At 40.0% G+C, this 15,571-nt stretch overlaps 1 protein-coding gene across 1 annotated transcript in view; it reads left to right on the top strand.

The window, feature by feature from the left end:
* LOC130171172 (collagen alpha-1(XXIV) chain) overlaps positions 1-15,571 on the top strand; it is an 89,514-nt gene that overhangs the window by 18,702 nt on the left and 55,241 nt on the right. The window contains exons 4-11 of the mRNA XM_056379032.1: positions 1,015-1,068; positions 2,579-2,632; positions 6,597-6,650; positions 8,501-8,554; positions 10,821-10,865; positions 11,843-11,896; positions 12,377-12,421; positions 14,155-14,208. Of these exons, the coding sequence (XP_056235007.1) occupies positions 1,015-1,068; positions 2,579-2,632; positions 6,597-6,650; positions 8,501-8,554; positions 10,821-10,865; positions 11,843-11,896; positions 12,377-12,421; positions 14,155-14,208 (414 nt within the window). The remainder of the gene's footprint in view (positions 1-1,014; positions 1,069-2,578; positions 2,633-6,596; positions 6,651-8,500; positions 8,555-10,820; positions 10,866-11,842; positions 11,897-12,376; positions 12,422-14,154; positions 14,209-15,571) is intronic.

Here is a 15,571-nt window from a genome sequence, read left to right as displayed (position 1 = left end):
CCTCAAAGGCGCTGTTTACTTGGTACAGTGACGGTGGATTTCCTGTGGTCTTAAAAACTTTGAACCTGCAACTAAAAATTAGAAATTTAGTCTCTGTACAACAGTATGAAAACACAGTAACACAAGCACATCCAGCAGAACAAGTGGGCCCTCAGCTTGGTTTGGTTCCAAGAATATGTGAGATAATGTACGTCTATCTCACTCAGTTTACACCGAAAATAGCTAATGCTAGGTAAAGGTATTCAGGTGTCCAAAGGTATTCCGTAAAGACCAGAGTTTTAAAAGAATGAAGTTGAGCTCTTCATTTTCTAAACTCTTTTTTTGGTTGTTTTTGTTCGACTAGACTTTGGCAATCAACCTCTTTCATAGTTTATATGATATAATGTTTTATAAGCCGGATATACAAGATCAGACTCAGCGTTTTATTGTTCTGTACTGTACAGCAGTAATTAGGACTGGCTGAATATTATTGGTCATTGCCCCTTAATATAATCACATTCTGATAAAAAAGTCATATGCATTGAGGTTCACAGTTCAAAGTAGATATGTTTTAGAATCATAGTACTTTTCCCCAGCGAAACACTAAAAGAGACATTTGACATGACATGCAGTTGCACCATATGTTTCATGCCACATTTTCCTTTATCAAGGATTATGTTGGTTCCATCTGCTGACCAATGGCTGGTGGTATGAGTATCATCTTGAGAATGTAACTTGACTCTTATGCTCAGAGCTTTTCCAGTAGAGCGTTTAGTTGAGCACGCTTGGCTCCCTTCTTTGAACTTCATAGCTCTTGCATAAATATAGCACATACTCATCATTGCAGAGGTCTGGACAGTGAACTGCATGTTATTGCTTGCCATTATCATACTGTATCTCTCCTCTCACGTTCTCTCTCTCTCTCTCTCTCTCTCTCTCTCTCTCTCTCTCTTCTCTCTCTCTCTCTCTCTCTCTCTCTCACTCTCAACAACATTCCCATCTTTCTCTTGCTGCCCCTCTGTCTCTCTGATTTAGGGTCCTCCTGGTCCCCCTGGTTTACCTGGTCCTCCAGGAAAAAGAGGTTCTCGGGTAAGTAACCTGCATGAAGGTAATAGTACACAGCGAGCATATTGTAAAGTGGGTGTAATCTTTGGATCAGGAGGAGCATTTTTACCCTCTCAGTGTATGTAATCGTGGGATACAATTAAGAATAAGTTTAAGTTTAACTACCAGATATGTCTGTTCTCTTCTCTGTACAGTAGAAAACTGCACAAAGAATTTTAATTGGTAGACTGTTCCAAGATAATATGAACACAAATCTGGAAACTCATGAAAGGAAAGGGAAGAAAAGACAGCTGTGTACAAAAAAGTGCTGTTTTGTTTAGTTTTAGACTATTGTAACATAACACCACAGTATTTTGGTTTAATCACAGGGTCTCAATAAAGAAGTTATGGTCAGGTTGATTGTATTTTGTATTTTCATCTTCTGGTATGGCAGTCAGCAAGCACTGGCCAAATGAGTTTTGCCTGTATTTACTGTCACAATCCAACTGCAACTGTCAGGGAATAGGTGCTGACAGACATGTTTGTGGTTAATGTGATTAAACCCCATGCTTTGTAAAAACGCGTGACAATTAGATTGTCTGCTTTGAGGATGCAGGCATCATTGCTTACTTGTCAGCACCTTTGGAGCATCAAGGTTGAGTGACCAAACAGTTCCAGAAGGACCAGCAGCAATGTCAGCGACACAGGTGTCTCAATTCTGATCTCGAGACTTCACAACTGCCACGGCTGTCATGATGCAATGCTGCGATCATGCCACAGGCCCTGAAGGCATATATAAACAGAACAACAGAACAGACACATTTTACTAAATGAATGTGGTATGTGCAAGAAAAAAGGCGTAGAAATAGCATTTTCAAGTTCGCTTCCTCTCCCCTCATAGCAGTGATTTGAGCTTAAACAGCCATGTGTTACCACAGCACATGGGTATTGGCGTTGGTGGGGGTGTATTGTATTAAGGTATCGCGAGACTATGGAAGACGTGTCCTTAATGTTAATGCTGTGTTTTAACAGAGAACATGACCGGCAGACTAGAAGGCAGATGGACAGGAAGACCAGCTAGTAGACAGAGAGAGGTGGTAAACGGTAAAACATGTCTCCTAGTAAAAGGCTTGGAAAGCACATGGCTGATACAGAACATACTCTTAAGTCTATAGGCTAACTCATAAAGTAGAGACAGAGGGAGGCTTGAAATCATTATGTGGTGGGAAACTGAGGGCAGTGTGCGGTACTGTGGTTATGTCTCTGCTGTCTCAGCACAGAGCAGCAGACTTATTATGCTGCCTCTAATGGTTAACGTTATCAGACTGTAACCCTATGAAGCAGGGCATGCCATTTAGTGTGGGCATTTGTCATGGAAACAGACTGTAATTTGCTTTTATTGTAAGCAGTTCCTGAAAATGTCAGTTTAAGTGGTGAAGGTGGTGATAGATACAGTTATGAAATAATTTGTCTGTGTAGGGAGAGGGCTGATGCTGATTTGTTGTTGTCAGCAATACACCATTATTTAATATTGTGTCTGTCTGCATCTGTTCAGGGTCCCACTGGTCCACATGGAAATCCTGGACAGCCTGGACCACCTGGGCCCAAGGTGAGTGGCCCTTTCTCATGGTAATGAGACATAAACACCCCCCTGAGACTGTCAGACAGCAGCCTGGTTAGTATTTCTTGGTGTGGACAGGCCAGGTGAGTTCCCTCAGAGCTGGAGCCACCACCACTGAGCCTAAGACACCAGCTGCCATATTCTGCACACTCTGTCATTGCAGCTCCAACCTTGCATCTTTTGTTACTGGAAGTGAATCTTGTTGGTAAGGAAGGTGCAATCCATTGACAAAAGGTGAAATACTTCATTTTAGTTTGTCTTTGTGTGAAATGACTGCCACTAATTATACAACAATAATCTTTTTAATCTTATTACTAACACAGATAATTGTGATTAGGACTATGGACGGAAAATTTTAAACAGTGACGTTTTACACTGATGCTGTGTCTTTTGCTTAGATTGCCACGCAAAACCTTTCTTTGGACATAATGAATAGTTTGTAAGTCAGCTACTGTTAATGCTAACACTGGCTATGTAGCAATAGCAAAACTCATAAATAGCTCCTTTAAAAAAACACATATGAACATTATATCTTGGTTAAATCAACAATACAAAACACCACATAAGGAAGAGGTTTTACTGAGACATTCCTAGTCACACAGTTGTGAATGAGCCAGTCATTGTAAAGCGTATTACAAACAGCTGATGCTGATCATCCGATCCAACAACAACCTCAGTGGTCTGCCTGTACTACACTTCATTTACTTTTGTGATTTTACTTTCTGGTAGTGATGACATGTTCAGTGTCTGTCAAAAGATGACATCACAGATCTCAACATGTTTAATCAAGCTACAGGGAAAGGAAAAGCTGACAGAATAATTTTTTATCAGCTGGAAAATGCCCCTGGGGTATATTATGGTTGGTATAAGTCTATTTTACAGTGTTTTACGCACATAACTACAGTGGTTTTGTGTTTTCTGCTCTGAAGACTTCCAGACACTGTGACTTACAACTCAATACAGTGCATGAATGCACATGCAGCGCTGGTCCATAATTTTAAAAAACCTGAATGATACCCATTCTTGTAAATGATTATCAGCGTAAAACTGACAAATTACCATTAAACAAAATAAATAAAGGTTAACAGTTGCTCAGCGAATCAAGACTAACTTAAAATTTTTTGATGTCCGAAGAACAAAATGACAAAAACAATTTCACAAAGAATCTCCAAATCTCAGACTGTGTGCTAATTGCACAACGAAAAGGGAATGTTAAAAATTCTGAGCTATATATTTTACTGTTTATATTCTCTATGAAAAGCTATTGAGGACACAGTGAAACAGCTAATACTAGCTGACAAGTTGTGACCTGTTGCTCACTCCTTTTGCACATTTGTTTGTGTGTGCTTCAGGAGGGGGTAGGGACTGAAGCGGTCAGGTGTAGAGGGGTGTGTGTTGTGTGTGTGTGTTGTGTGTGTGTGTGTGTGTGTGTGTGTGTGTTTCAGGAGGCAAATGCAGCTCATGCTCGCCCTATAAGACCCTGTTATAGTGATGTCAAGTTACATCATTTATTATGGCTGAGACTGACGTGTTGTTCCCTAAAGAGCCAGACTCTGCTGCCCTGAGTATGTGCAAGTGGGATAACACCCAACACAGCCATATGTAGGAAAGCATGATAATACTGAACCAGTGTATTGTCCCAGTGTAATGTAAAAGACTGAAGGAGTCATGGATGGTTGTTGCCTTATGACATACCCCTTAGCCTGGATCATTGTTTCCTTGGTTTTTGCTACAGGGCATAATTATACTAGTCCTGCTCATTAGCAATGACACAGACTTCAGTGGAAAAAAGAAAAAAAGCATTTTTTAATCTCTGATAAGCTTCTCCCAGCATGGGACCAGATGTAAAGGATACATTGGTTCAACTAAGCAAGGATGTGGGTAGCTCCATGCAGATGGTTGTGGTGACTGTGGTCCTGACTGGCTACCACAGAGTGGCTGCATACACAGTGCAGTCAGTGGGGGAACAGTCATGCTATAGGATCAGAAACCATGGACAAATGGTTGTTGCTGCCTCCTTTCCTTTGTCTTTTAATGTGAAACTTTTTGTTTATTAGTGGATAGCTCTTTGCTTGGAATTGTAGTTAATACATAAATAGCCAAAGATGAGACAAATGTATGAGTACTTTTCATTATGGTCTCTTCGCCTACCTCTCCCAGCACACATAAAGAGAGGAATGTTCTGTTTTCCTCCTTGATTAGTCAAACAGCACAGGGAGATAAATGGATTTATTCTGTGTCACCTCTGACCTTGCTGGGACACTATGCACATTTGGCTGAGGGCCTGTGATGGGTTATTATGAAATACAGAGCCGCCTGCTTGCTCGCTGTTCCTTCAGCCTGTACACCCACATTCGTGTGTACACATACAAAACCAACATCAGTGTATCTAACACTATAGTGACCTGAGTGAGTCATCCTCGCACCCCAAACCGCTTTGTGGAGGTGGAATAGGGATTGAGAGACTCTTTGTCTCAATTTGGAAACTATCTCCTCTTGAAATGTGTTCGGTTGCTATGAAAAATACAGAGGAATATAGTCCCAGGTGCTGAGCTTAGTTGACATGTGTTTTAAGCACAGTCTGAAATGTTGTGACAATGTGCTTGCAGGACTTGAAGAGCCTTTCAGTCTGCTTCATGCACTGCTGACTTTTTTTTCAAACAGTAAGAAGCCCTGCTTTTATGCTGTAGTAGACTTTCTTCTTTCCCACCCTCAAATTGTGTATGCCTCACTGGCTTTCAGTCAAAACTACGGAAATGCTCAAAATCCATGGGTAAAACCTATTTGGAGTGGGTACAGATGGCTATTTTATGCAAGAAGCTGCAGTGTGTTCATAAAGGCAGGAACTGATATACTGTAGTAAACTATATAAACAAGTAAATATAATAAACTATATAAGATGTAGATGTCACTGTTTAAATTTCTTGACATTTTAAGTCACTTCAGTGGAATTGGTTTGCAGTGATCATATCTGTCCAGTTGAATTTGAAAATGACAAAATGACATAAACTGCACTGTGGCCATCTTCTTTCTCCAAGCCTTCTTTAAATGGTCAGGGCGAAAGCATTACTCGCCACTCATGCAACGTATCTGCTGCTGTGAGAGAGTGGCGATGATAATTATGACTTTTGCTTGGGTTTTGGGACTAGAAAAGTTCCCAAAAATAAATTGGATAATAGTAATAGTAATAATAATAATAATAATAATAATAAATACTTAAATGAGCTATATGTAAGTTTTTGCTGTTGCCATATAGCCAATGTTAGCATTAACAGTTGTTTACTTGCCAGTCTCAAAGACACAAGAACAAGTTCAGCATAAACTTCAATTCTTTACTCACCAAGAGCTGTCTAGCTGAGGAAAGCAACGCCAATGTCAAGTCTTGTTTTGCTTGTATTTCTATCACTTTTCTTCTACTTAAGTAAGAATGCAAACCAGCTAGACCTGACATAGCCAGCCCATCTTATCATTTTCAAGTAGTGAGTCACTATAGCATCCAGTCTGCCCTCAGTCCAACATGAGAGGAAGAAGTAGTGCTGCTCTGAGGACGTATTCTAAACTCTTGTCTTGTAAATGTAACGATGGCTGAAGCTCTTGGTGAGCAACAATTACCACCACCATCTCTTTAAGAAAACACATTCGGTGGCAGAGAAAACTTACATGTAGCTTCGTTAATGAGTTGTGGTTATTTTAATAAAATAACAAGCTTTAATGCTGGTAAGGACATTATATTTAGCCCATAGTTTATTTCTGATTTGGCCTGTTGATATGAAGGATATTGAGAAATGCATTGAGAAATGACTCCTCAGAAAAATAAATCAATAACATAAAAGGTCAGGTTATGTTTTAAATAACCATAATTAGTAAAAACTGGTGCTGCTAGTAAGTGATGCATTATAAATGAATTTGAGTCTTAAGATGTCCTCAACTCATGATCCTGTTTCTACTCTAGGGTTCAAAGGGAGACCCCGGACTGTCTCCAGGCCAGGCTCCACCAGGAGAGAAGGTAAGAAATCTGCCACCAGTTTCTACATCTGGCTCCTTCTTCCTCTGTTCTCCTTTCTGTTTCCCTCGGGCCATCTTATTTTTTTCTATTTCTTCTTGGCCTTTCATGATTGTATATCTTATGTGTTCTCCCTGTCTTTCACAAAGTCTTTATTCCTTTTACAGCGATACTTCTCTTGAAACATTTTACCTGAGCTGGTACTAATGTAATGCATTTATATAGTGCTTTTCTAGTCTAAACGACCCTCAAAGCATTTTACACTACAAGTCACATTCACACACACATTCATACAGAGCTTCTATATACACAGCGCATCTCTACCACACATACAGTGATACACCAATAGTTTATTGGTGGTAGTTTGGGGTTTAGTATCTTGCCCTAAAGCACCTAAACATGCAGACTGGAGGAGCTTGGGATCAAACCACTGATCTTCCAATTAGTGGACCACCCGCTCCACCTCCTGAGCCACAGCCATCCAATCTTCACAACATCAGTGCTATCATAACTCTGCACTAATTGCTTCTTTCTCTGCTGTGGATTTCATTAATTAGTCATTGGAGCAAAATGTTCAGAGAACCATCCAAAACTTGTTGGTTCACATCAAACGGTATTCTTGTTTATAGTGAGTAATAAAGACTGTTTAACATTTTTTTCATACTATGAGTCACTAACGACTCAACACTTAATATAATTTGTAATTTGTTGTTGATTAAAGGCAGATCTTTTTTATTTCATCTGATAAAATGTTTTTCTGAATAATTTAGTTATTTCTTTATCAGTGAGGTTGAGGGTCTGGTTTTAATTATTCCCCTTAAATTGTTTAGCAACTTCCTCTTTCTGCAATTCATTTATCACTGATTTGTCTGGCGTCATCACAGCTGGTCTCTCTTACTCTCTAGTCTCTCCATCATTTTCTTTTTTTCTACCAGCAGCATCAAAATAAGGTTTTTTCTGAACAGCACTGCTAAAAGTCTTGAACTAATTAAGCTCCAAAAGTATCTGCCTTAGTTTTATTGCACTTTGCACTCATAGAAATCCCCTAAGAAAAACTGTAAATTTCTCGGTTCAGATCCTTTCTGGAATAGCCATATTAATGGTAAATTTCACTTAAAACCAACTATATGCTGTCCATACAATATTTGTCCAACTTCACCTTGATGTCATCTTCAAAAATGATTGCAGACCTCTCATCACTCTTTGAAATGTCTTTTGTCATTGCATCTTTACACCTCTTATAGCAATAACATACTCATTCATCCTCTCACATCACATCTTATCTGATTTTTTCAGAATAGCCAAATAAATCATCAAATATTTATTTGTTTTGGTCATGCGCAGTTAAATAAGGCATTTTTAATATTAAAAGATAGTACACACTGCCTAAAGTTCCAAAAGCACATTTAAACTATCCATCCCTCTTATCCATGACTTTTTCTGCTTAAGAAGAAGAAGTGATCCTTAGTATTTTGAAATGTTGCAATGTCATTCATCTGAGATTAAAAAAGAAGGATTAATGAGCTTTTGTGCTGGAAAATTAAGATTTATCGATTAACCTTTTCCACTGCATGGTACTGGCTCAACTTGACTTGACTCTACTTGCCGTTTTGGTTTTCCCTAGGCAGTTGTTGATAGTATCTGGTTCTAGGGCTGAACAATATGCAAAAACAATCATATTACTATTTTGACTTATGGCCGTCATAATACAATTGTAAAGCTTTTGCAATGGAATTAACAGATTGCTTTTTGCAAATGTCTGTAATGTCTTTAATCTCTTTAATGATGGTGTGCATTGCATTCCACTTTTTTAACAAGTATCATGTTACTCTCTCTTTCATTTGTTCCAATAGGGTGACAGAGGTCCACCAGGTCTGCCTGGGCCAGATGGATTTCCAGGTCCACCGGTAAGATTTAATATGTTAAATTGTTTGTGTTTAAAATCAGCTGATGCTGAAAAAAGAAGAAGGCTTAGAAGACTTAGAATCTGTCAGAAGCTATTTTTGCATGACATGACCAAGTAATTCAGTTTGCTGTTGAATGGGGTTTTAAGAACTTTGATTTTGCTCTTTATATTTTACTTTTAAAGCCGCATTTTTTTTTTTTTTAAACGGCACTTTACTGTTGTCTTTAAATCCTCTGTATTGTGGTGGGACAACAGGAGGTATTGCACATATATTAGTTCATACAAGATAATGATTGAATCAAGAGTAAAGTTGAAGAGTTGCATACAAACACAAACATATATATATACAAATACACTTTTGCATACACACACACACGCAAAATCAGTGTTCCTACTGTGTTCACCCCCAAGTGTTAGCTAGAGGCCCCAAAAGCCCTTTAATGTGGTCAGTATTGGGTTACCTGGTCAGACAGCCTACAGCCCACACTGCTCTCAGCCTTCTCTTCAGTATTTCTGTCCATCTTTATAATGATATAAAGAAATATTTACATGTATATCTTTCATCTTTTTCTTGCTATTTTTTCTTCTTGGCTTCATATGCTGCCATCACTGTATCTTCTTCACTGTCTTTGCATTCCTATGTCCTGCATATATCTGTGTTGCTGCTGCTCTCAGCCAGAGCTTCAGAGCTGGCAGAGCTGTTGGGGTGTTTTTCTGTCTCGCTTAAACATGATAGGCTTTAAGGTCAAGGTCAAAGGTCATCCAAAAAAGGAAAGACACCCTGCGCAGTGTCAGGGGGTCAATGACATGCACAATATCCCATGCCTCCTCAGGTCAGCAGTTGTCATGCCTAAAGGAGAATTTCATGGACGCTGCTATCAATAAAAAGAATGGCATTCTTCATACGTCAACCAGTATGCACATATTCACACACATGCTCATGCCCTATATCTGTTTATTCAGATTCCTTTTGACACTCTTTTGCATTCATTATCATTCATTATCACAACAGACTTCAACATAGAGACATCCTCTATAGTAGGTCAGCTTGCTGCCCACATGGCTTTGTCTATATTGTTGTCCAGGTAGCCCCTTATCGAAGCTCTTGAGTCCTGTCTCCACATAGCTGGCCACCACCTGCCTCCCAGGAGGCCATCCCAGTGTTTGCAGTAGCTGAACCTAATATATCCAACACATGAACCGAGCCCCGTCAAGTATTTTCAGAGGAAATGACTGGCTTGGGGCCTGTGCTCTTTATCCCCAAGTGGATTTTTTATTGAGTGTGAAGGTTCATGTGGCACAACCTCGGAAGCATACAACAGAGTCAGTTGTACTGTTCAAGACAGTCTCTCGCTGCCCCAAAAAGATACTGACCTGGCCTTGACCTTGTTTTTGGGGGCCACAAACATCTTTTGTTGATAATCATGTAAAAGGGAAAAATCTCTGATTTACCGAACAACAAATCCTGTTTATTTTAAAAAATATGAAGTTAGAATGAGTTTTTTAATCGTGTAACTTTCTTTTCAAACCCCACCCATAAAGACCCATACAAAATGAATGGGATAGTATGATTATAATGAGCAGCCTTCTCTGGAATTTAGACTAAAACATTAAAAACACATGTCACAACACTATTATCACCTACTGTACATCCTTAGCACAATCTTATCTAATGCGCACATATACTATAGACAGTACAAACCATATACATTTTGATACTGACCATCAAACACATTTTGAAATAGCACCCATGTATGCATGGGCATTTTCAATCAGAATTAGCCTGCTAGCACCCCAAATCACACCATCCCAGCATTCTTGGACCTTTAGAGGGGTACCATAATGCTGCCTGCAGGTAAAAGGATACAGAATATTCTGCCATTTGGTATTCATGTACTCGGCAGGGTGAATTGTAATCACTTTGACAATTCCTTGACTATTCATAAAGTACCATTATCAAGTCAAAAATTTAATTTGATCCGTTATTATGATCTAACCTAGTGTCATTCCCTTCAGCCCTAGCTGTACTTTGTGTTTTTTGCTATGTTAGCATGCTAACATGCTAGACTAAGGTGGTGAACATGTTAAATGTACCTGCAAAACATTAACATGTTAGTATTGTCATTGTGAGCATGTTATCATGCAGATTTCAGCTCAAAGCTCACAGAGTTGCTAGCATGGTTGTAGACTCCTAGTGTTATTTCTATGGTGTTTTTTTTTTTTGGTTTAAATTTACTAAAATGACATTGTTTTAATCAATTTTCAAGGGTCCTAAAGGTTATCCAGGGCCACCTGGACTGCCAGGAGAACAAGTAAGTATTCTCTTGTGTGTGTAAACAAGCCAAAAGTTTCATATTGCCAGCAGCTCTTATTGGCAGCACTCTGAAAGTTGAAAATTGAAGATGCATTCTGTGATACAGTAGCGCTGATGCTGCTGTTCCGTGTCACAGTGTTCATACATCAAAAATTCATACACAACAGGATTAGTCTATGTACTGCACATATGTATGGCACCAACCTATGACTCAAAGAGACCATGCCCTCTATTATGCATAACTTAAAGCCTTCATAAAGTTTAAACGTACAGTTGTCATGAAGGGTGAAATTAGCAATAGAGACCAAAAACATTTTTTGTACCAGGCTGTAAACATGTTTATTTCTGCTCTAAAGTTGGGCATTTTAACATGAGAGTCTATGGGGATTGTCTCGCTTTTGGAGCCAGCCTCAAGTGGCCATTTAAGGAACTGCAGTTTTTGCCACTACACTGTTCACAGGCCCTCTACAAGTCCACATCAGAGGGCTCCAAGCATAGAGGTTTAACAACAATATACAACCCTCCCAGATTTATTGTGGTTCTGTCAGATAGTGATGATTGTAACTTTTCTAGGTCTGTGGTCTATTATAGTAATATAAAAATTATAGTAATTATTACTGCAACTGATGATTTTTTTAAATTGTGCTGGATAAGAGCATCAAATGTATGTTTAAAGTGTTAAGTATCATTTTAACAGCAGACTGAAAGAACAGCAGAGTGAGCCAGTAAGGGGGGTTGGGTGGGTTGGAGGGGTGCAGAAAGGTACAGTTAATAGACAGGGTTGTCCTGGATGAGGTTGTCCAGAAGGAACAGTGCTTGTTTTATTCCTCAGTTGGCAATGCTGGTAGAGGTCTCTGTTTCTCCTCTTTCACTTTATCCATCCATCTAATCTCCCTATTCACCATTCACTCTCTCCCTCTCTCTCTGTCTCCCTCTCTCTCGCTCTCTCTCTCTCGCTCTCTCTCTGTGTTGCAGGGCATACCAGGACCTCCTGGGGAAGCTGGGGCTGCAGGTTACCCTGGCAGGCAGGTGCAGTGAAAAATACAAAAATACGCTTCCAGTTCCTCCACGTTCCTCTGAGATTCTTCATTGCTCTACTAAGAAATCCACAGAGAATAAGAGAATATACAGAAAAATTAATGATAACCGCATGATGTACAGTGCTTTCTGCTTTTGTATGCACATTTCTTAAATTTCTTTTGAATTAAGTGGTAAACAATTCCCACTCCAAAATAGAGGTTTACAATGAAATACATAGATTAATGAGTTTAATTTCCTGTTTTTTTCATGTGTGCAGTCTGTGGACTTTGAGCAGTGTGGATGAGGAAATATATAATGCAACTTGAAGTATAAAAATGTGTTTTCTTTTAGCTCTTTTGTCTCTCTGCTCTGCCTCATATGAGGCCCATTCAAAGTCTGATGTGTTTAGGTTTGCCTACCATGTTAAATCACTGAGCTTGCATGTCCTGTGACAATGGGTCCTCCTCACCAGTCTTTGCTTTGTTGCAGGGCTCAGCTGGGCCAGAAGGTGACCCAGGGCCTAAAGGTGTCCGTGTAAGTACCAATAGCTCTCCGCTCTCATTCTGCCCTCTTTTCATCAGCAGCAACACTTAATTTCCTGAAAGGATTAGGACAGCGTCAGGCCCTCAGCCTTGCTCAAGAGAGACTGCTCAGGGTCTGAGTTAGATTTCTGTCATACTGTCTGACAGAGACATACTACCTGATTTAAGAATGCTTGTGGGGGCTGGTCCAAGCTCTGGGTTGTCTTTATGAAGGCTGACTGGTTCTTCTTACTATGGTTCATTCCTCAGCAAGTAGTAATGCCCACAGAAGAGGAGAACAGAGGAAAGAGGAAGAGGATGGAATACAAACAGATGGGAGTATGAAAGTATGAAAGCTGAGGGAATGAGGTCAAATGAGCTAGTGAGAGAAGGGACTTAAGTGGAGCATTGCAGCTCATAGAAAGAGGATAGCTGGGATTACAGTGTCAGACTGAGGCAGGCACTGTGGAAAAGAGCCACCAAGACAGACAGTGCACTGATAAGGTAGAAGTGTTAGAGAAAGAAAGAGAGAGGGTGGGACAGTGCTGAACAAATGACTTATGCAAACCAACTGCGTCTTAAGCCAACTAACATAAAGACTTGATGCCAATGTATTGCTACAAAAAACACAATCGTCCAAAATGACAGTATCTGCATACAACTGTGTGTTATCTTTAAAAAGGGCAGCTACTAACAGCTTTCACATCTGATATTATGGAGCTATATTTTGGATGTATGTTAGCCTATAGTGCACAACCAATTACGATATGATAGGCCTTTAATTGTATTATTTGTCACATCAGCAAATATTTGAGCCCCTCAAGAATCTACAATGACTTTCATGTGTTTGATTAATTCACTGCATGTGTTTCATAAATCTAATGCACCCTTGTCCTGAAACAGTTAGCAAATACCACAGAATGGTGGGAAGTTCCATTTGAAACGTCTGTGTGTAGGAGGTGAAAGAAAGGGGAAGAAATGTCCTCACATTGCTACAAAAATTGTGTTGATTCATGGCACAGACACTGGTCCTACCAATACTGAGCAGCAAGCAACTCCAATGCACAACATGACACTCTTGATGAGGTTGCCATCATGTGCAACTATTTGAAATACAACCCTAATGTCAGTACACTCACTCCAGATTAAGATTTTGGCCACATTGCACATTTAGCTTCAATGACAAATGCTGAGAGTGTGTATGGACAGAATAACTCACACCAGTCAACCAAATATTTCTCCAGTATTTCCCAATAGATATATCAGGACAATGCAGAAATCCAGAGAATACATATAGAAAGGTTAATCAAACTCCTGTGACAGTATAATCTGCTTTTTACCCCGTTAGCAGGGTTTATGGATAGGAATATCGGTTTCATTTGCTCTGTGTGACCAGACCAAAAAATTAATGCTTCTACTAGCCATACTGCTGTGATATGGTATCAAGTCCAAATGATTTTGGTGACCAGCCTGATATTTTGAGATTGATTGATAATGTTACAAAAACACTTACTGTTAGCCAAGGTGAACAATAATTCCTTTGCTGCTGCTCTGTGACATTAATCATATCACTATTTCATCATCACAAAGTTTAAAAGCAATGTGCAGTGTTCATGCCAAAACTGATTTCCTTGATGCCAGGTTGGAAAGAAGTATTATGAGAATGAAATACAGTATTGCATAACAAATGTGGTTTTGTGGTAATATTCAGGCAATGTTGTGATATGACCTATTTCTAATTTCCAGGGTTTCATTGGACCTCCTGGTGTTGCTGGGCCACCAGGGCTGGAGGGGGAAAAAGTGAGTTGAGATGTTTGTGTATATAAAGCATGTGCTTTTTAATCACAATTAAATGTTCCTGGATGCATTTTTCATTCCTACTGTTTTTTTTTATCTCTGATAAATCCTTTACTCCTTGTTTCCTCCCTCCTTTTTTGCTCCTTCCTTGTCTCATACTTGCTACATCACTGACTGAGGTTTGATAGGTGTCAGCTTCCATGAGACTTTTTCTTTTAGCACTTTGCACTTATCAACATTTTGTAGTCAGCTCTATTCTAGTATATCTTGATTTACACCGATCAACCAAAATGTTAAAACCACTGACAGGTCAATAACACTAATTATCTTGTTGCAATGGCACCTTTAGGCGGCAAGTGAACAGTCAGTCCTGAAAGTTGATGTGTTGGAAGCAGGAAAAATGGGCAAGCGCAAGGATCTAAGAAACTTGCCAAATTGTGATGGCTAGACGACTGGGTCAGCCTGGATCATCTCCAGAACAGTAGACCTTGAGAGGTGTATGCAGTGGTCAGTACCTACTAAAAGTAGCCCAGGGAAGGACAACTTGTGAACTGGTGACAGAGTCAAGGGTGCCCAAGGCTCACTGATGTGTGTTTGGAGTGAGGGCTGGCCCATGTGTTCCAATCCCACATAGAGCTCCTGTAGCACGTATTGCAACGTATTGGGCTGCATAACCCCAGACTGGTGAGGGTGCCTCTGATGACCCCTGTTCACCATTGAAAGCGCCACCAATGGGCAAGGATGGATGGCCAGGTTGTGTGAGTGTCGTTTACCGGGGGAAGCGATAGCACCAGGATTCACTGTGGGAAGAAAGTGAGCTGACAGAGGCAGTATGATGGGTCCCGGCATTCTTGTGGATTTTACTTTGATATTTACCACCTACCTAAACATTGTCGCAGACCAAGTACACCCCTCCATGGTGATGGCAGTGTCCTCTTTCAGCAGGATAATGCACCCTGCCACACTGCAAAAATTGTTTGGGAATGATTTGAGGAACATGACAAAGAGTTCAAGGTGTTGCCTTGGCCTCCAAATTCCCAAAATCTCAATCCAATCAAGCATCTGTGTGATGTGCTGGAAAAACCAGTCCAATCCACGGAGGCCCCTCCTCGCAATTTACAGGATTTAAAGGGTCTGCTGCTAATGTCTTGGTGCCTGATATCACAGGACACCTTCAGAGAGCTTGTGAAGTCCATGTGTCAACGAGTCAGAGCTGTCTTGGCAGCATGTGTGGAACCTACACAATATTAGGCAGGTGGTTTTAATGTTGTGGCTGATCAGTGTATGTGCTACTAACTTCACACAGATGTATGTCAGCACAGTCATTTGTTAATACTTCTGTCCTATCCTTGAGGGTATTGGGCAG

The sequence above is a fragment of the Seriola aureovittata genome, chromosome 6 (genome assembly GCF_021018895.1).
Source record: "Seriola aureovittata isolate HTS-2021-v1 ecotype China chromosome 6, ASM2101889v1, whole genome shotgun sequence".
Lineage (NCBI taxonomy): Eukaryota > Metazoa > Chordata > Actinopteri > Carangiformes > Carangidae > Seriola > Seriola aureovittata.
This window is presented reverse-complemented; position numbering and strand designations above follow the sequence as displayed.